The sequence below is a fragment of the Canis lupus genome, chromosome 5 (genome assembly GCF_011100685.1).
Source record: "Canis lupus familiaris isolate Mischka breed German Shepherd chromosome 5, alternate assembly UU_Cfam_GSD_1.0, whole genome shotgun sequence".
NCBI classification, from domain to species: domain Eukaryota; kingdom Metazoa; phylum Chordata; class Mammalia; order Carnivora; family Canidae; genus Canis; species Canis lupus.
The window spans coordinates 63053134-63074560 of NC_049226.1; the positions used below are offsets into that span (position 1 = coordinate 63053134).

A 21427-nucleotide genomic window follows, 5' to 3' on the forward strand; every position below is an offset into this window, starting at 1 on the left:
GCCTGGTGTAGCTCTGGAGGCCCAAACACTGATCCTCACTGTCCCTCAGGGGGGCCCTTATGGATACTTGAGTCTAGGCTGGAGAGAAGGGACAGGAGCTGGGGACCCTGCAGCCACTCCGTGGCCAGTGAGCCCTGTGACCAGCTCATCAGGGCCTGGGCTGTGTCTCCTCCTGGGGTCGGGGATGGGAGGTGGGCAGGAGGAAGGACTGCCCTCCTACTAGAGGTCACAATGCCTTGCTGTGGTTCAGTGTGCTTCTCAGGAGGGTAGCCACGGTGAGATGGAGCATGGCCTGGAAGTTTCTGAGGTAGGCTTTAGAGCCCAGCAATCTGACTGTGAAGCTTCAGAAGGGCAAAGGGCGGTGGCTGTATCCCCCACCTGGCCAGGGCCCGCTTCAGATGTGCAGCCCCTCTGACTCTTGCACAGAGAAGCTCTGGAGCAGCCCAGTTCTGGCTGAGTGCCAGATCCCAAGCTGCTGCAGGCCCCAGGAGGGAGCTTTTGAGCAGCCAGGGTGGTTGGGATGTCTCCCCTCACCTCCCAAACATCAGAGCTGCCTGCCCCCCTCTGCAGCCATGGGCTGTGTGAGCCGCTCTCCTTCCCTGCCGCAGCCTGGGGCCCAGAGGCATCTGCTGCAGTGTCACAACGGCCACTGCACAGCAGGAGGGAGAGAGCAGGAGTGGAGGAGGAAAAGAAGAGCCTTCCTCCCAAGTCCCAGGGCCCCCCGCTCCTCTCAGTTTCATCTGAGGCACCCCTCTCAGAGCCTCAGAAACCCTAGGGCCCAGGAGTCTCCTGAAGCTGCAGTACTGTGGGTTGGACCAGGAGTGACCGGGGCTGGGCCACTGAGCCACCGTGTGGGGATGACCCCGCCTGGCTCTCATCACGGCCCCTGAGGGGCCCCACGGAAAGGAGGGCTGCGTCATGAGTGGCCTGAGGGGCAGCCGTCCAGGCTGGACTGTCCTCTCTTCTAGGGGTGCAGCAGGAATGTGATCCAAGGTCTGCGGCACCTCAGAATCACGGTTTCTGACCACTGTGCCCGTGGCTGCAGTGTCTGTCTAGGCCCTTGGCACTTGGCCTTCCTGCCAGGATGTGCTCGTAGCGTCTCTGCGTCTCTTTGCTGCCCTACTTTCCCCTCTGGCTGGAAGGTGTTTTTTTTTTTTTTTTTTGGTAGGAAGAAAGGGAGACTCCCTGAGGATGGTGTAGCTCTCCCTGCCTGGGAGGGTCCCTGTTTGGACACTGGGGAAGGGGCATGGTGCATGCTGACCTCTGAGGGTCAGATTGGCCAGCTCATGCCTCTCTCCCAGAGACCAAGGCAGCCGGGGTCCTCCCAGGTGCGCACCAGCTGTCCTGCTGTCCAGCCTGCTGTGCTCCCCTCCTGCAGAACTATCTGCAAGGTGAGCTGGGGCAGCCGCCAGGCCTCCTGACCAGAGAGCACGCTGGCCAGCCCGCCTGCAGACCTGCTCTCTCCTTGGCCCTCCCTGCTTTTTATTTTTAGTTCTCCCTGAAGGTATCGGTTGGGATCACAGCTAGCTTTCAGTGGTGGTGTTCTGAAATCTGTGTTTTCCCAGGAAAATCCAGATCTCCCACAGTGTGGAGGCGACGGGGAGGGGGTGCCCTCCTCAGCATGTCTCTGTGTAATGATGGTAACCACCCCTCCCCCCATTACCTCTCTCTCATGGTTGGTTTAAGGATTAGGTAAAATAACATACGTGGAAATACTTTACAAATAGAAATGCTGTTCTTCCAAGCTGTCAAGGAGAGGAAGCAACCGAGTTCTCTGGGGCTCCCCATGACTTCTCTGTGACGTATACTGGGTGATGTACGGACCCTACTGGTCTGTAATACTCTTTCATGTCTGTTCTTCACCTAATACCATCTCTCTTTGTCTCATATATATAGCTGAATATGTATTTAAACTTGCACATATCGACAGTCTGTATAAAGTATAACCTCTATTTCTGCTCGATTTTGTTTCACAGAAAATGAATTGCCCTATTATGAGGCATTTTGGCTGTTCTCACTTTTTGCCATTTTAAATAGTACTTTGCAAGCTTTTAAAAAATTAAGATATAGGGATCCCTGGGTGGCGCAGCGGTTTGGCGCCTGCCTTTGGCCCAGGGCGCGATCCTGGAGACCTGAGATCAAATCCCATGTCGGGTTCCCGGTGCATGGAGCCTGCTTCTCCCTCTGCCTGTGTCTCTGCCTCCCTCTCTCTCTCTCTGTGTGTGACTATCATAAATAAATTTTTAAAAAAAATTTTAAAAATTAAGATATAATTCACATATCATAAAATTTACTCTTTTAAAGTATACAGTTTAATAGTTTTTAATAGATTCACAAAGTTGTTCAACCACTATCATTCTGGAACACTTATGAACACTTAAAAAATATTTTTCCTTTGAGTATGCTTCTGAAGTGGAATTATTAGGCCACATGGTAGAAATGACTTTATTACTCTTATTACGTCTCATTAGGCTGTTTTCTAGAACGTGTGCAATATGTGTTTGTACTTATTTTTCCTACAGCTTTGCTCACCTTGGGTGCTCTGTCCTTCCTGTCCTTGCCAGTCTGGTAGCTTTGTAGGGGTCCTTTTCTTTCTTTCTTTCTTTCTTTTTTTTTAAGTAATCGCTACACCCAACTTGAAGCACAAACTCATAATCCCGAGGTAAGAGTCACAAGCTCTACCGGCAGAGCCAGCCAGGTGCCCCATGGAGGTCTTCTCCAAGCACGTGGGACACAGCTTCTCCTGCCTTCCATGGGATACTACCCCATGAAAGTTTGAGGGGCAGCACAGCCAAAGGGCAGAGCAGTGGGTCTCCCATGCTGGTGATCTTTTTTTTTTTTTTTTTTTTTTAATTTATGATAGTCACACAGAGGGTTGGGGGGCAGAGACACAGGCAGAAGGAGAAGCAGGCTCCATGCACCGGGAGCCCGACGTGGGATTCGATCCCGGGTCTCCAGGATCGCGCCCTGGGCCAAAGGCAGGCGCTAAACCGCTGCACCACCCAGGGATCCCCATGCTGGTGATCTTATGGTCTTGGGTTAGTCTTGAACTTGAACTGTTTAGAAGCCAGGTTTATGGGGGTCTTGCTTCCAGTTGTCCAACCTGGTGGAGTTTTTTTCTGCCCTTGTTAATACATCAGTGGGTTTCTAACCCTCAACTTTCAATGTAGGAAAAGATGTCAGGGGTTAATGTTAGATCATTTTCAGGAAAAATCAGCCCATGATGACTAGGGAAAAAATGGAGTGGTTGGCATCCTTGGGAGAGCCCATCCCCTGACATGACTTCCCATCCTGTGCTTCACTGTGTGGCCTCTCCCTGAGAGGTGAAAAGGCAGAGCTAACCAAGGAGGGATGGAAGGCCACAAGTCTCCTGGCTGTGCTAAACACAGGCACCCCCTGAAGCTTGAAATTAAGGAATAAAGGAAGCTCTCTTTTACACAGCGGGTAGTAAATCTGTGAAGTGCATTCTCCCCGTGGAGTGTAAGAGGATAAAAATAGGAAGAGGGCTACTTAGGGATTTGCTAAACTAATGAATAGTAAACAGATAACAGGGCTTTTGAGGACTCTGCTGTGTTCTCTTCATCAAAAATTCATCTGTTCTCAAAGCTTTAACTATCCTGTTTATACCCTTAAATCTGTAATTCACTAATTCCAGGACACACCTTTTTTTTTTTTTTTTTTTTAATTTTACATTTGAACATCTCAGAAATTGTATGTACTGTTGATGGGGTGCCGTGGTTGACATAGTCCATGGTCTGGCTGTTTCTTAGTGGTTGTAAACCAGTGATGCTTTCACCATGATTGGCATTTTGGATTTGATGAAATCCAGTATATCTCTGACTTCTGTTGCCTCTCCAAGCTCTAGTCTTCTATCTCTGACTGGCCTTCTAGAGATGTTCACAGGATGTCACCACTTCAGACTCAGCAGATTTAGAACTTAAACTGTCATTGAAACACGAGCTACATTTTCTGCCTTCTTTATTTCCAGATGGTGACTGCCCTCTGTGCTGCCGGGCCAGTAGCCCCTCTTTTTCAGCTCCTGTAAAAATACAAATCCTAGGCAGGACCTGCCAGTGCTTCCTGTGTGCCAGGCACTGTTCCAAGCCCCATAGATAGATGTGTTAACTCATTAACGTCCACAGCAGCCCTGCAAGGGAGGGACGCCACTGTCCTCTTCTTTGTGTGAGGGAGAGCTGCTCACGTGGGGTTGCAGAGCTGAAAGGTGGCAGAGCAGGTACTTGAATCCCTACATCTGGCTCCAGAGACCATACTCCAGGTCATGACTCCTGTGGCCTCTCAGGTCTAGCCAGGCACCACACAGCTTTTACTCCTCCCACACAGCTTTTACTCCTCCCCAACCAATGTCTTTGCATTTGCTGTGACCCTTGTTACTTCCCTCATTTGCCCCGAGTGCTGCCTTGCTGCTACACCACCACCAGCCCGCTCTCCATAAACTTGTCTCGCAGGTAGATGGGAGATAGCCCCACTGTCCCATGGCACCCCTATGTGATTCCACTTCTGCTCTGATACTTGCTAGAAAAAGTCTTATTAGAGATTCAATTCGCATTTCAGACAATTTCCCCATGTACAGCATTTAATCCAGGAGATTTTAGTGTATTCACAGTCATGCACCCACCACCACAGCCAGTTTTAGAAAGTTTTCATCACCCCCAAGAGAAACCCTGTACCCTCCATCCTCATCCATGTTCCCTCCCAGCCCCATGCAGCAGACGACCTGATTTCTCTGTGGACCTGCCTGTTCCTGACACTTCATCTAAATGACATCACACAGTGGTGGCCTTTTGTGTTTAGCTTCTGTCACAGTGGCATGGTTTCGGGGTGCATCCATGCTGCGGCATGTACCAGTGTTTCTTTTCTTATTGTGAATAATATTCTGTTGTATGGACAGACCATACTTTATCCCTCCATTCATCAGTTGATAGGCATTTGGGTTGTTTCTGCTCTTTGGCCATCGTGAATAATGCTGCCGTGGAGGTTCACGTACCAGCATCTGTGTGGACTATGTGTTCATTGCTCATGGGTGTGCACATAGGAGTGAAATGGCTGGATCATACGGTAGTTCTGTTTAACCAGTGAAGGTGAAAAACTTATACTAGCCCCTTGACTTCTCAGCCGAGTTTCCAAGGCCCTTTCCAACCGTTCTTGATTTCTGCTATTCTGAATCACAGACTGGCTGCTTCTGCTAGACCAGGCTTACCATCACCAGGCAAACTGTGTTGGGGCCCTTAACCTTTGACCTAGATCCATCCTTCCAGAGCCAAGCTCCACTAGCTTCTCACTCCAAGTCACTGGTGCTCATGCCATTGTATGGTTGTTTAAATGGGAGTGGTGGAAGTTAAAAGGGATGGTAAGAATTGCAGGCTCTGGGTTCAAATTCATATTTACCCCTTTGTGAGCTGTGTGGCCCTATTTCTAACTTCTCTGAACCTCAGTTTCCTTGTATTTTTAAAATTAAAATTTGTATTTTTTAAAAGATTTTATTTATTCATAGAGACACACACAGAGAGAGAGAGAGAGAGAGAGTCAGAGATACAGACAGAGGAAGAGGCAGGCTCCGTGCAGGGAGCCTGATGTGGGACTTGATCCCGGGTCTCCAGGATCAGGCCCCGGGCTGAAGGTGGCGCTAAACCGCTGAGCCACCCAGGGATCACCAAAATTTGTATTTTCAAAGTAAGATCTCCTTATAGATTGTTACCATGAGGAATAAATAGACTGGTAGATGCTGTTACTATAATTATTGTCTTTTCTTGATGCCTTCTCAACCATACTCTAAGAACCTTGAAGACCAGAACTCTGTGGGGCTAGGGGAGCTCAGGCATTGTTTCCATGGAGCGGGGACAGGGGTGCTTTTGGCATTTTGGCTGGCCCCGCTGAGCTGATTGTCCAGCTCTTCGAGGGTTTAGCATGACTGGCCAGAGCTGTACCCTAATTTCTGGCTGAGAATAAGAGAGTCAGACTCCCACTACTGAGCACAAAGGTGCCTTCCTGCAAGCGGGCTCCTGGCTCCACTTCTTGCCCCACAAGCCGGGTGCTCCCAGGCCTGGCATCTTGGGCTGAATTCAGGGCACATTCTGCCAGTCGTGGCTGGTCCTGCTCGCCATCCAGCTGGCGTGACCGAGCACCGCAGGCCTGGTTGGGGCAGGTGGTTCGGACTGGTGCCGGGGACCCTGCGTGGCCCCTGGAAGGGAGCATGTGAGGCTAAGCAGGTCTAAACTAGGGACCACTTGTTTTTGCTTGTTTGAATTAAATATTGACTAGATAAAAAAGAATTCTTACTAAATGTGTATAGGATGTGAAGAAGTGTGATATAACAAACACCAGTGTACCCAGCAAGCATTGTTTAAAAAGAGCTTCTTAAAAAAAAATAAAAAAATAAAAAAATAAAAAGAGCTCTTTGTGTCCTTCCCCAAATTCTGTCCCATTTCCTCTCCTTTACTATTCCAGATTTTGGTTCAGTTACTCCCTTGCTGCTCTTGATTGTTTCTGTGTAGGTCTGATTCCCAAGACAATATGTTGTTTAGTTTTGAAGAGGAGACATACTGCGTGTGCATGCATGTGCCTGTGTGTGTGTCTGAGTGAGAGAGTGTGGGTCTTTTTGTCTCTCTATCCTGCATACAGGATAATCTCTTCAGTTGTGTCTTCTGTTGGCTGACTCTTTTCTACTGTTTCTAATTCATAAAACCCATTCATTGCATTTCTAATTTCCAGTTGTGTTTTTCATTTATTGGAGTTCTATGTATACAGTTCATCTTATATCCTATTTTCAAAATTAATTTTTATGTTATCAAAGCAAGCATGTTTTTCTCTCGACATTGTGTTTCTGTGAGCATGGATGTTCATGTTCTCTGCTGTCCAGGGTCCCATGGTATGGTCATGGGGCTGTGGCAGGCACAGGGCACACAGCAGTGGGCAGACAGGTGAGCTCCTACTCACCTGCTCCAGATTCAGGTGTGGCAGGGAGAGGGACGAGCGGGCACTGAGTCATTCACCTGGGCTTGCAGAAGACAGGGCCCCCAAGGAGTGCAGGCCAAGGGGTCAGTGAAACCCTCTAGAAGCAGGGACCTGCAGGACAGGTAGATGTTAGTGGGTGAAGACCCAATCCCAAGTTCCAGCTCACTCACATGAAGCCTTTGACAGATGATTGCTCCTCCTGTCATGATGTCAGGCCTTTTCTATAAGGCTCTGGATTGGCTGGGTGTCGGCAGGTGGGTGGAGTATGAACTATGCCCTGTGAGGTGTTGTGCATTTGAAGCCCAGGCTGTGAGACTGTGGGCTTGTATGTATTTGAGTCGCTGATCATCAGACCTCGCCCTGAGTTCTAGAGGGTGTGGTGTAGTGTTGCATGTGCTGGCCCTAGACATTCAGTGCTTCCATCTGGTGTGCAGCAGGGGTAATGGTGGTGGCTGCCGTGCAGGACCCCGTGTGTGTGTGTGAGCGGAAGGGGTACAGTGAGCACCTAGCTGCTGTGGCGGGGCTCTCTGCTCAATGTCTTCTGTGCTACTCTCCTCTACCCTTGCAGGACCCTGCCCTCCTGCCAAGCTGGTGTCTGCATCTGGGGGTCTTACACTTAAACACATACAAAACGGACCTCATGATTTCCCCTCCGTCAAACTGCTCCTCTCCCAGTGGGGCCTTCCCATTGCCCATTCTTTGCTTAGGCCTCAGTTCTAGAAGTTACCTTTGGCCCCCACCTTGGGCTTAGGCTTGCCACCAGTGTGCAGCAAGCCCAGTCACTTCTGATCCTGTAACAAATCATCCACTCCCTCTGGCTTTTCTGCTGCCACGTCAACTCCAGCCTGGTTGCCACTCTGCTGAGCAACTGTGTGGCCTCTGCCGTGGGCTTGTTGTTTCTGCATCCATTCTCCCCACAGTGGTCTGGAATCTGTTCTGAATGCGCACCAGATCTCGTCTTTCCCTGCCTCAGATTCTCCGCTGGCTTCCTCTGAAGGTAGAAGCTGGTACTGCTGGTACTGCCAGCCCTGCTCACCTTCCTGTAGACCATCACAGCCGAGCTCTTTCCTGCCTCGGGGTGTGTGCATCTGAAGGCTCCTTTATCATCTTTCCCTGTTTTTTTGCAGCTCACTCTGGAGTCCTCAGGCCCTCTTCTCACTCTGTCTGTAATTTCTTTTTTATTTTTTTAAGTCAGCTCTGCATCCAGCATAGAGCCCAATGCAGGGCTTGGACCCATGACCCTGAGATTAAGACTTGAGTTGATACCAAGAGTCAGACACCCAAATGACTGAGGCAGCCAGGTGCCCCTGTAATTTCTTTGCTGACTTACTTTGTTTTCTCTCCCTCTCACTGAAAGCCAAGGGCAGGGCCCTCGCACCTGCACACTGCCTGGTTCAGCTGTGCCCTTAGTAATGGGCTGGTGGTTATTAGTCCATTTAATGGCAGGGTGCGAAAACAGACCCAGAAGTCAGGGAATGCCTAGAATCACACAGTACTAAGTGGCAGTGGGACCCTAGAGCCCAGGCCCTCACCATAATGCCACCTCCTTCTCTGGCACCACACCCACCCACCAATTCCTGAGGAGAGCAGGAGTCTGGCCACCCATCTGCAAATAAATGCCCTCTGGCCTTTGCTGGGACAAGACCCTTCCCCACGCAGATTCTTAGGAAGGGCCAAGGAGTTTGACAGCTTCACTTAAAATGCTCAGGCACTCTCCTTCCTTCTTTTGTTGAGGTTTGCTCTGGGGTGTCTAGGTGGCTCAGATGATTAAGTGTCTGCCTTCAGCTCAGGTCATGATCCCAGGATCCTGGGATGGAACCCCATCTGCATCAGGCTCCCCGCTCAGCAGGGAGTCTGCTTCTCCCTCTGACCCTCCCCCCTTCATGCTTTCTCTCGCTCTCTCTTTCAAATCAATAAATTAAAAAACAAAACAAAACAAAAAAAAACTTCGGGATCCCTTTAGCGCCTGCCTTTGGCCCGGGGTGTGATCCTGGGGTCCTGGGATGGAGTCCTGCGTTGAGCTCCTTGCATGGAGCCTGCTTCTCCCTCTACCTATGTTTCTGTGTCTCTCATGAATAAATAAATAAAATCTTAAAAAAAAAAAAACTTCATATATTAAAAAAAAATGGTTTGCTCTGACATAAGTCATTTTTATAAGCTCTCTGAGGGATGAGGACTCCAGCTGCAGGGTGGGCGGGCAGGGCAGGGGTGCAGGGCGGGGGTCCAGGTGTTTCTCGGGGAAGTTGGGCATGTTGCCAGTCTTTGACAGCCTCTGCCTCCCCTCCTCCTCCCGCGCAGGCCGCACCAGCTTCTATGAGGAGTATGGTGTCATCCGAGATGTGCTCCAGAACCACCTGACAGAGGTCCTCACCCTCGTGGCTATGGAGCTACCCTACAACATCAGCAGCTCCAAGGCTGTGCTGCAGCACAAGCTGCAGGCCTTCCAGGCTCTGCGGGGCCTGCAGAAGGGCAGTGCTGTCCTGGGCCAGTACCAGGCGTACAGCAGGCAGGTGCGCAGAGAGCAGCAAAAGCCAGACAGCTTCTACAGCCTGACGCCAACCTTCGCAGGTGGGCTCTGGGGCCACAGCCTTCCAAGGCCAGACACCCTTTGGTTTGGGTTGGAAGAGACCTCAGGAGGGATATTCACGGGGGTGCTCATCACCAAGGAGGAAAGTCCTTTGCCTCTCTGGCCTTCCACCGTCTTTCAGCAGTAGGTCACCTTTTGGGTCGTTCTTGGTAAAGGACACCCCAGTGATGGTCTCAGTTCAGTCCACATCCACACACACTTCCAGAGCTCTCTGAGCCGGGTTCAGACCTGGCTCCCGCTTATATCCAGCCCCCCAGTGAGGTTATCCACCTGTCTGGCCACAGCCCACAGCATTGCCAGGAGGCAGTCACCCTGCTGCTCAGACAAATGTCCTCTCGAGCCATCCTATGGACACTTCCCTAGGCCCAGAGCGTTCCTGGAAAGGGCTGACTCCCTAAGGCTGCAGATAATAAACTCTACTACAAAAGCAGTGACTGTTTATGGGGCACTTCCAACATGCCAGGCACTTGATATACGCTACCTTATATAATCCTCAGGTGCACAGATCCGTGATGCAGCCATGATTGCTACCCCCATCCAGAGGTCAGGAAACCAGAGGCTCAGTGAAGTTCAGAAACTTGCCCAAGGTTAGGCACAGATAGTACATGGAAAAACCAGGCTTGGAACCCAAATCAGGTGTGCCCTCAGCCACTGGCTTCCACCACTTTGGTGCCTGCCCCCCTCCCACTGCAGCCCCCGTACGTGCACTCCACCCTGCTGTTGGCTCAGAACCCCAGCCCACCTCTTCTCTGCTGTCTGGCCTTGCCTCATGCGCATCTGGGTTCTCAAGGATCCTCCTCCCCCGACCAAGAGTCAGAAATGCCTCCACCATAAGACTTCAGTTTTCTTTGCTTGGGACTGGGGGAGGCCAGGACTCTTAAGGTGCCTCACAGAGGTGGGCATCTGAGGTTGCCTAGAGGCTAGATTTTGAGGACTGGCTTGGGGGAGAAGATGCTAGAAAGGATGAGCATAGCATCCAGGGGTGCTCCATTCAGAGAGGAGAAAGGTTGGTGGGGTGGTAAAGAAGGGAAGGCAGGTGCACTGGAAGTCCTGGGTTCTCTGTGCCTGAATGTCACCTCCACTGTCCCCTGTCATCTCAGGCATCCTTGTTCACGTGGACAACCTTCGCTGGGAGGGCGTCCCTTTCATCTTGATGTCTGGCAAAGCCTTGGATGAGAGAGTGGGCTACATTCGGATCTTGTTTAGGAACCAGGCTTACTGTGCCCAGAACGAGAAGCGCTGGGTGGTGGACCAGAGCCAGTGCCTGCCTCGACAGATCATCTTCTACATTGGACATGGTGAGCTGGGCAGCCCTGCCGTGCTGGTCAGTCGGAACCTGTTCAGACCCTCCCTGCCCTCCAAGAGCTGGAAGGAAGTGGAGGGCCGACCCGGGCTCCACCTTTTCGGCCGCCCTATCTCTGATTACTATGTCTACAGCCCCGTGAGGGAGCAGGATGCCTATTCTGTCCTCATATCTCATATCTTCCATGGCCGAAAGGACTCCTTCATCACCACGGAGAACTTGCTGGCCTCCTGGGTCTTCTGGACGCCCTTGCTGGACAGCCTGGCCCACGAGGTCCCACGCCTCTACCCAGGAGGAGCTGAGAATGGGTTCCTGTTGGACTTTGAGTTCAGTGGCGCCCAGCTGCGCTTTTGCCAGCAGCAGCTGGAGCAGCTGGTGCCTGGGCCAGGTTCTGCTCCAATGCCCAGTAACTTCCAGGTTCTTACGGCCAAGTACCGGGAAAGCCCCCTGATCTCGGCCTGGCCTGAGGAGCTGATCTCTAAGCTGGCTGATGACATCGAGGCCACAGCTGTGCGGGCCGTACGGCGGTTTGGCGAGTTCCATCTGGCACTCTCTGGTGGCTCAAGCCCTGTGCCCCTGTTGGAGCAGCTGGCCACTGGGCACTTTGGCTTCCCCTGGGCCCAGACGCATCTGTGGCTGGTGGATGAGCGCTGTGTCCCACTTTGGGATCCTGAGTCAAACTTCCAGGGCCTGCAGGCTCACCTGCTGCGGTACATCAGGGTCCCCTACTACAATATCCACCCCATGCCTGTGCATCTGCACCAGCGGCTCTGTGCTGAGGAGGACCAGGGGGCCCAGATGTATGCCAGCGAGATCTCAGCCCTGGTGACCAACAGCAGCTTTGACCTGGTGCTGCTGGGCATGGGCACGGACGGGCACACAGCCTCCCTCTTCCCACAGTCCCCTGCTGGCCTGGATGGCACACAGCCAGTAGTGCTGACCAGGAGCCCCTACAAGCCACACCAGCGCATGAGCCTTAGCCTGCCCCTCATCAACCGTGCCAGGAAGGTGGCAGTCCTGGTCATGGGCAGAGTGAAGCGTGAGATCACGATGCTGGTGAGCCGCGCAGGCCATGAGCCCAAGAAGTGGCCCATTTCAGGTGTCCTGCCTAGTTCTGGCCAGCTGGTTTGGTATATGGACTATGAGGCATTTTTGGGGTGATGGTGCCTTTGGCCTTTGCTCACTCCCATGCTTGCTTTCCCCTGTACTGCCCCCTTCCTCTTCATCCCACCACCTGCCCCGGCTCTCTGGAACCCGATGCCTCAGGGTTAAGCCCCAGAGAGGAAAGGATGAGGCCTTATCCCAATCCCTTTGACAGTCTGTATCTAGTTGTGGTGGGTAGGCACAGACATAAGAAGTGGAGTCTCTGCTCTTGAGAACTTCCAGTCCAAGTTAGGAGAGAAGTAGCCCCCTTAAGAACATAGCTGTAGCAGTTACGCATTAATACCAGCCAGCACAAATAGAACACTGTGAAAGCTCCCAACTTCAATAGCAATACGATGGCTAGGGTTAATTAGAGAAGGCTTCCTGGAAGGGGTGATCCTTGAACAGGCCCCTGTGCAAAAGAAAAATATGGATGATAGAAGGGAGCACAGGTGTTCATCAGGCCAGAGCCCATGCAAAGCAGGGTGCTAGAAACTGTTCAGAGACCTTGAGTTGGCTGAGTCCCTATTTCTCCCATCTATTCCCTTCTTTCTGAGACTTTGACATTTAGTCTACTGTCCTGGCCTCTTTGTGGCTGCCTCCTGCTCTGTCCCTGTGCTGACTCTCAGACAGATGAAGGATGGTAGTAGTAACACAGCAACAGATAACTAGGAAGTTAAAAGGTCCCAGAAATCTCACAACTGGTATTTGGAGCTTCCTTTCTCAGTAGATGAACAGCTCTGCGCGGGGGAGGCCCCTCCCCACTCCCCCTTCTCTAGCCAACCCCCTCGTGATACGCAGTGGGCATAGACGATTCGGCCATTCCAGGGGTCCCTCAATCAAGAGGGTCCTTTGCACCTCAGGGGACTTCCGGTGGGTGTATACTCTCAGTATACCCTCTCACTTTACCAGGAAATTCGGTTAAGTCTTTCTGTGATGGGACACATCATTTGTGGGGAGAGATGTGATGTCAGTGGTCCAGACCGTCCAGGTGCTCTGATCTGCCCAGACAGGAGCCAGGCCTCCTCCACAGGCCAGGCGGCTCCTAGGCCACACTGGCTGCCCACCAGCTTCTCAGGAATGTGGCCAGTTTGCAGCCTTCGGGGGACAAGTGGCAGTCTACCTTCCTCGCTACCCCTTGGGGACACGGAGCCTGCCTACTTGCTATCTGCTGGCCCCTCCTGCCACTTCTCATGTCACTGCCAACACTGCTGACCACCTAGGGAACAAATAGATAGCTTCTGTTTGGAGCGGGTTGGGTCCTCTGTTCTTGATTAGTGCTGGGCCAGTACTAGTGTGTGGAGGGTCCCTCTGAAAATCTTTTTAAAAATATTCTCACTAATTATTATTTCAACTTCCCACATCATGCTCCCCAGACATTACCGTAAAGGAATAAGACCAATCATTCTGTGTGACTGCTCTCTTGTTGTAAAGTCACACTTTGTGTCAGGTGTTGGTGTCACCCCGAGGGCTTTCGTGAGAAGGAGCATCGCAAAGTGTATTTCTCTGCTTTTGATTGTTTACACTTTCTTCAAGGCAATGGATTTCAAAGAATTCTGGCTTTCATTTGAGATGCGTGCATGTGAATTGGGTGCCCGAGTGGGGGTTCTCTATGTGAAAGGCACTGGTGTTAAAAGTCCCTGGCCTCTTATGACCCGTCTGGACAGGACATCTCCTTACACCAAGAGAGCTAACCTCAGAAAAGCGGAACCTCACTGCCGGGTCTGGATGTCTGTCTCTCTCTTTCTCTCTGGGGGTCCGCATTTTAGGGTTTTTTGGTTTGTTTTTTTGTTTTTGTTTTTGCATCTGGTGGGCCGTGCTCTTGAGGGGACGCAGGTGGTTGCAGGCCGGGTGGTGCCACCTGTGGCCGCGTGGGGGCGCTCTTGCACCGCCCCGGCCCTCCCGGCGTGGCCGGCAGAGGAGCCTTCATCTGGGGAGTGAAGAGGACCAGGCCTGGGGCTTCACACCCTGCTTGCCCTGCTCACTTGGTCTCATCTACCCTCTCAGCCAACCCTGAGGAAAGGGGTGCAGTCTTTTTTCTGGATGACTTTGAACCTGAACCTGAACCTGTCTGTTGACAGCAGGCCTGGGTGCCAGCCCTGTCCTGCCCCCTCCTTCCCAGGGGGCTCTTGTTGCTCAAAGGGGCGCTTCCGAGGTGGTCGCAAGCCTGCATGCCCTTGGGGTCCTGGAAGAGGCCCAGGGCCCCTCCACAGCAAATGAGCATCTCTAGAGCAAGCACGGTACTATTTGTTGTGTGGAATGAACTAGGGACTTTCCAGGCTGTTGTAAACTAGATTGTGGTTCTGATCTGGGAGCAGTTTCCTGCTAAGCAAGTGAAAAAATGGTGCCTTGTTGACCTTCCTGCTGCTTGTTTCTCTGCAGACAGTGCTTTATTCCCGCTCTTGGGCCTCCAGGTGCGAAGAATCAAAGCTCGCTGCCAGCGAACTGATGGTTCAGGATGCCCCTCTGGGGCGTCCTCCCCCAAGTACAGGCTTCTGGCCCCAGGCCCAGAGCTTACTCCTGCTCTGCCTTGCTCCCTCCTTCCCCGTTTGTACAGAGCTGAGGGCAGTGTGACAGAGGAGGGAAGAAGCTTCCACCAGACCTTAAGGGGCGGTTTCCCGCAATTTAGTTTTCAGGAACAAAAAAAAATTTTTTTTTCCAACAAAAATACACGCAGCCTCACATAAGCAGACTCAGCATCAGTTGTATCAAGTTAGGCTTTTATCCTGAGCAGACAGGACCCTGCAGAACTTACTCCACTTGTAGAGAAGCTGCCTGGCAGCATGTTCTCAAATGAACCAGGCACAGGAAAGACTGGTAATGCCCGTGATGGCCTGCCAGCACCATCTGCAGCTGCCCGCCCCTCGAAAGGTAGACCCCAGGGGGGCAAGGGCCTGAAGAGGGCTGCTGCCCACCCCCCACCCCCGTGTCACCAGACCTGTGTCAGGCCGTCCACTGCTGTCAGCATCCTGACCTGAAGCCCTTGTTGCTTGCACCCCTCCTATACCTCCCACCACTGCTCTGCTGGGCCCATGGGCCACAGTCTGCAGCCCATGCTGGTGGCACCTGGGGGGCTGCTCGCTTTGTTCAGGTGACCTCCCCTCGAGGAAGAGGGAACTTCCGCCAGCCTAACCAGCATCTGGCAGCCGATGGGAACCTGAGGGGGTGTCTAGGCAGATAAACGGGGAAAATGGGCTCAGTTGGTTCTCCCAGTTCTCAGAGGCTCTGGGCATTTGAATTCTAGCAACGGGTGTCGCCTGGTTGCAAGCGTGGATTGGTTCCCGCGTGGGTCCTGCCTGCCTTCTCTTCCCTCGGCTCACCGGCAGGTCACCCAAGCCACAGGCTCTGCGGCCCAGCGTTCATCTTGTGTTTCTGGCTATGGGGTGCCCTGTGCCCCACACTGTGCAGTCTCAGTACGAAGCCACAGTCCCTGGGTGCCCTATCAGCACTAGAGCAGATCACTGCCCCAGTTCAGAGCAGCCTTCGCTCCACACAGGTCTCCACCAGGTGGAGCAAGTGGGAACCCAGGCCAGCATGTTTTCTGGGGATGCACAGGAGCAGATGTCTTCCCTAGAGGCGATGCTCTGGCCTCCCTCCCCTCCCCCCTGCCCAGCCAACAGCTCTGGGTGGTCTTTGAGCACGACTTCCACAGCTCATCACTAAATGAGGTACAAGTTCATTAGCACTGTCACCAGCATGAGACAGAAGTGGCAGGATTTGAGGCCTTTCTGAAATTATAGCACACCAGGGAACCTACCTCCCCAGCCAGCTTCTGGTCGCTTCTGTTTGCAAAGCAGATCCCTGGGGTTGCATTTGTGTGTGACCTGAAGGTGAGATAGGGCGTAGGTCTAGGTGAATTATGCTTCCACTTGTTTGTTGATTCCCAAGGATGGTCTTTGTCTAAGCCTCTTGCCCTGCTCTCAGGTGCTTTACAGCGCGTCTCTGCATCTCTTCTGTCCCTCGGGTGTAGGGCCAGGTAAACATGTTTGCATTTGCTCAGAGCCCAGTGGAGCATATTGGCTAGTCGTTTGCTTTGAAAGTGGAAGTGCAAACAGACACTACATAAATTTGTCAGTTTGGGTCTTTAGCCTTACCGCTACGGAAGTCTAGGAAGGTCAGTTAGAACATGTCACAAGATACATAACTGGGAAAGGAAAGGACCCTGGGTTAGCTCCAGACCAGGGCCCAGGGTGCATCCAGCTGTCTGAGGTGTGACCTGTGCAGTCTGCTCCTCCAGGCCCCACAACCAGCAGGGCCTCCACTGGGCCCGAGGGTGGTGCTGCCCCGGCCTGAGTGCAGAGCCTTCAGCCAGGAAGGCCGTGCTGGTCCGGTGCCGGCAGGAGACCTAGACAGGGGTGTGGCGGTGTGGGGGCGGCCAGTGTGGAAACCAGGGTCTGTTATAATCAGGGCCGTGTCCGGGCCTTCTCTGTCCCATGCTGGGACACTCCATCCTGGGCTGCTAGCGAGCAGAGAGACAGGGAAGCTCCTTTCTCAGAGAGACCATGTCCCTTATGTGGCCGGGCGACAGTAGGCATGAAAACTGCTCTCTGCCAGGCAGCAGGAATGTGCCTTGTTTTCTCACGCAGAGAAACTGCCCCTGGTTTTTATGGAAGTGGTGAACACTCAAAGATGTCTCAGACCATGAGACACATTCAGAATGGAGTTTTTAAAAAGACTTTTTGTATGTCAAATGTAACATTTATTTTTTAAACAATAAAATTGTTTTGCCACAGTCCATGCTCTCCTTCTTCCTCTGGGAGACAGGGTGTGTGGGTTTCGGACCTGGCCATTGTGCTCTGCGTGCTCTTGGAGGTGGGGGGTGAGTCAGGTCTGGGAGGGAAGACCTCCTGACGTCCTCACTGCAGGTGCAGGTGTGTGGGGGCAAGCCAGCTGCATCCCATTGGTACGAGGCCCACAGGCCTCCTGGGAGAGACCGCAGTGGGCCAGGTGACTGGACTTCATGGGTCTCTAAGCCATTCGCCCAGCATTTCTGGCAGCCTACCAGCTGGGGAAAACCTTGCCCAGAGGGGGTATATTGTGGTGTCTGAGAAGGAGACACCAGGAGGGAGCTCCTCTGAAAGCTGCAGGGCTTGATGGCCATAGTTGGTCATTTTTGTGTCCTCTGGTCGGTTTTCACCTCCAACCTGTGTCGTGTTCCCAGGAACCTAAAGATTTGGGGGAGGGGTCAGATAAAGTGTCAGAACCATGGGGGGTGGGAGTATGGGAGCCAGAGATTCACTGGCTGCGGGCCCCAAGGAGGTGTGGTGACCTCACGAGGCAGTGACAAGAGCCACAGGTTCATCCAGAGAATGATGTCCCCAGGGACCAGAGAGTCCTTGGCTCTGCTGCATCCCAGGAAGTGTGCCGAGAATGTGCTTCTGGGGAGGTGGCCCAGAGCTGGGGGAGAGACGGTGTTGGTTCCCTACTGTCTGCTGGGGGCCCAGCTGGTGTCTGTGAAGGCAGCAGTGGAGAGTCTCCCCACCCCCGCCCCCTTCCCTGGGAGCCTCCGTGTACTTGTGTTCAGGGGTCCTGGAGAGACAAGACGTCTGATGCCCACAGCTGCAGTGACTGGCTCGGTGGGGACTGTCAATCAAATCAGAGTGAATTCAAGGATGAGAGCCAGAGCTGCTCTGTGTCCTGGACCTGCTGGCAGCCCTCGCCCGCCACGAGGAGCCTGAGAGTGAGGGGCACGGCAGAGCAGAGCCCAGGGAGCCACCCCAGGCCCAGACACCAGTCGCACCGTGATACTGCCCACTGATCATTGATTTGCAGGAGCTTCAATTAGTGAAAATAGGGCTGTCACCTGTGGCAAGGAATACACTTAAGAGGCACCACAGCTGAGGGGCGGGGGGTGAGGAAGCCCAACAGAAACCCCACAGTGACCCGAGAGGTGGCTGGGGCCCATCAGGAGGGCAGATGGCTCCGTCCGGGCCAGGCTTTCATCAGTCCAGGGTGGCCACACCAGCTCTGGCTGGCCCAGTGCTATAGTGCTTTGGCTCTTGGTGGTTTCTTCATCTGGACCATTTTTCTTGCTTGACCAAAGTGTTTGCAAAGCAAGTCAGAAGGGCAGGAGGGATGGAGCTCTTGGCAGACAAGCTCGGGAAACCCTGGCCTAAAGGGCTTCTCCGGAGTCTCCTCCCAGCCCTGTGGGACCACAGCCAGAGCCCTGGAGGGCGTCAGCTTGCACCCTGGGCCCCCAGCAGAGGGGGACGGTGTGGCTGGATGCCACTGACTGTCCTCTGTTCTCTCCCCCATCTGCCCACTGTCCCTGACCTGTCCACTGAGTGAGTACCAAGACCCCAGAGACTCCACATGCCTGCGGCGCAGTAAACGTGTGACTGAATGGATAGAGAGTGATCGTGAAAGTTGGACAAAAATTGTCAGCTATGGCTGGGAAAGTTCAGGGACTGTCCTGAAGTCCTTGCTCACAGGTGCCTCCTCCTGGAGGACCTACTAAGCAGGGCCATCTCAGTAATGCAGGGAGTAATGCATCTCCCCAGCAGGAGCCTGGGGGAGAGTCACCAAAAGAGGCTCAGGCAGGTCTGCTGGGGAGCCTCGAGGTAGGTGTCTGTGGGTGAGGACAGAACAGGGCTGGTGCCTGGGACCGCGAAGCTTCCACAGGGCGCCATCGGCAGAGCTTCTCGAAGCCAGGGCAGCCAATGCAAGAGGCCAGATGGGTAGAGGACAAGGTGGGTGTGGCAGCCAGAGGGGAGACTGATACATGGCATCACCTCCAGGGGAGATTGCATCTCCCACTTCACAGCAGCGGCTGCAACGGGCGCCAGTACTCATGTTGGGGTGATGGGGGGCGTGCAGAAGTGAGGCAAGGTCTACCCTCACACCTGGGACTTTCCGGCTTACCGCAGGTGGGGAGCGGGGCCAGGGGACAATGTGGCCGCCGGACATTGGCAGGCGCGACCCCACCCACCCCTGTGCCTCACCCGCTCCTGCCATCCTGAGGGGTGTGGGCACAGCCGCTCCCCTCTCTCGTCCCGAGCCCCGACAGGCCTGTGGACACTGCCATCATATTTTTTGTTTGAAGAAGCATTGTTGGAAATAAAAATCATAAAACTAGGCTCATGCCACCACTTACACCCTCCCTGCTGCTCTGCATGCTTTCATTTTAAACAGAAAGAAAAAAATAATACAGAAAAGCAAAGATAAGAATATTAAACTAGGGGCACCTGGGTGGCTCAGCAGTTGAGCGTCTGCCTTCTCGGGACGTGATCCTGGAGTCCTGGGATCGAGTCCCGCATCGGGCTCCCTGCATGGAGCTTGCTTCTCCCTCTGCCTGTGTCTCTGCCTCTCTCTCTCTCTCTGTGTCTCTCATGAATAAATAAATTAAATCTTTAAAAAAAAAAAGAATACTAATCCATGTAGATCACTTCCACTCAGCATTAACCACTATAAGATCTTTGGATATTGGCCTTTTTTTTTTTTTTGAAAAAAACAAAATCGCATATTTTGGTAAAAATAATGCATGCTGGGTATAACTGATTTTTTTTTTTTTAATGATAGTCACACACACACACAGAGAGAGGCAGAGACACAGGCAGAGGGAGAAGCAGGCTCCATGCACTGGGAGCCCGATGTGGGATTCGATCCCGGGTCTCCAGGATCGTGCCCTGGGCCAAAGGCAGGCGCCAAACCGCTGCACCACCCAGGGATCCCTATAACTGAATTTTAACTGTACCCAAAAGCACACAAAGAAATGCAAAAAAAAAAAATTCCCCGGAAACAAGCAACAGTGGCATTAGGTGAACTTCTTGCAAGACATGGATACAAATAGAACAGATCAAAAATATTTTGTAAAGACAAGATCCTTCTCTTGAAGCTAATTTCAACTTCAATAGTGCGTTAATTATTTCCTTGAAATTGAAAGTGTTGCTGAACTCCATGTAAATACTTGGTCACACGAGACCTACTATTTCCAAAAAGGGTTCTTTAACATGAGAAGTATCGAAAACATTAAGAGACTGGGGTCCTCACTGGTTTTTAGCATGGCTTTTTAACTCCATGCTTCGATTTCGATTTGGGGGTCTGCTGACTTCAATAGGTAAAGACATGGGCTCTCACACAGCTTCCCGTCACCTGCACCCCTACCCCCGGCTCTGGATTTTGGTAGCTCAATGATTTTTATTTTGCTGTCGTCCAGGGTTCCTAATGTTTCTCCCAGTTGCCTCCTGTGGTCTCCGTGCCACACTATGTCACACTTCTGATGCCCAAACTCACCTTCTCCCATCCAGGAAGGTGGAGGCATGACTGCGTCTCCTTTGTCTTCTGAATGTGCACCCCCCCTCTCCGTGCCCCTTCCCATGGAGGCCCGGGCTCCACGGTGTGCTGGCTGCATGCATCCCTCCACCTATACATGTGTGGGGTGCAGGCTGAGCATGCAGCACCTCACCGCCCAGCCTCAGGGGGCCAGGCCCCAGGGAAGGGACACTCAGTTTAGATACGGAGCAGCTGCTGGCTCAAGGCCGGGCTCTGTTCCAGCCCAGGGCATCCTGCAGGAACCAAAGACCCTATCTACATGGAGACCATGCTCCTCGTTCTTTCAAATCCTCCATCCCTCTGTTATTTGGGGTTCACACCCCCGTCTTTGGGAAATGCCTCCTCTGCTTCATTAGCCACCTGTGCCACTTCTCAGCATTCGAACACAAAGATTGTTTTGCAGGAATGCCCTCCTCGCTAGCAGATTTCTCAGTGGCCCCCCTACCTACTTCCACCTGCACCACTCTGTCAGAAGTGCCCTTGAAGGTCATTATGACCTCCTATTGGACACGGCCACACCTTGGAGCTCACGGACACAGTGAAAGGCCACTGCCACCACAGCCACAGTGTCCACAGCTCAGATTAAGACCTCATTTTGCTGATGAGAAACCAAGGCATCAAGAGGTTCCCTAACTTGCCCAAGGTCCAGCTACCAACTGGCAAAGCCCCCAATGTCTGTCTGACCCAAGTCTACACCCTTAACTATGGGATCACCTCAGAAGCAGGTGCTCCTGGGAAAGAAGGTGCTGTCTTTGGGTAAAACAGCAGCGCTCAGCCAGTGGCCATCCCGGAGCCAGGCCATCTGCCCTTCCCCAGCCTCCATCAGATCCCCAGACCTGGGCTCCAAGTGAGAGAGGGCCTCCACTTTGGCCAGCTCTCGCTTCCTCTTCCCAAGGGCTTGTTTCTGCTGATCCACAGCAGAGAACATCATTAAGCCGGGGTGGTAGCCAGGTGAAGGCCGTTGTCACCAAGACCTGCTGGCTGCACCCAACTGGGGGGACTGGGCCGATGTCTGCTGACCCTGAGAGCAAAGCTGGGGCTGGGCTGGAGGGTGACTTCTGTTTTTACTGCAGTCCCTTCCTCCTCATTTAGCCTCTCCATTAATTTAACTACGATGGTTGCAAAGCTGAGGTCTGTTTCCCTTCCCACAT

At 52.8% G+C, this 21427-nt stretch overlaps 1 protein-coding gene across 11 annotated transcripts in view; it reads left to right on the plus strand.

Annotated features, from left to right (window-relative positions):
• The window catches only part of H6PD (hexose-6-phosphate dehydrogenase/glucose 1-dehydrogenase), a 29206-nt gene extending 12466 nt beyond the window's left edge, over window positions 1-16740 (plus strand). For all 11 annotated transcript variants that reach the window (XM_038537891.1, XM_038537895.1, XM_038537889.1 and 8 more), the window contains 2 exons: window positions 9271-9540; window positions 10660-16740. In XM_038537891.1, coding sequence (XP_038393819.1) covers window positions 9271-9540; window positions 10660-12023 — 1634 coding nt within the window. In that variant the 3' untranslated portion in view covers window positions 12024-16740. The remainder of the gene's footprint in view (window positions 1-9270; window positions 9541-10659) is intronic.
• The last annotated feature ends 4687 nt before the right edge of the window (window positions 16741-21427 follow it).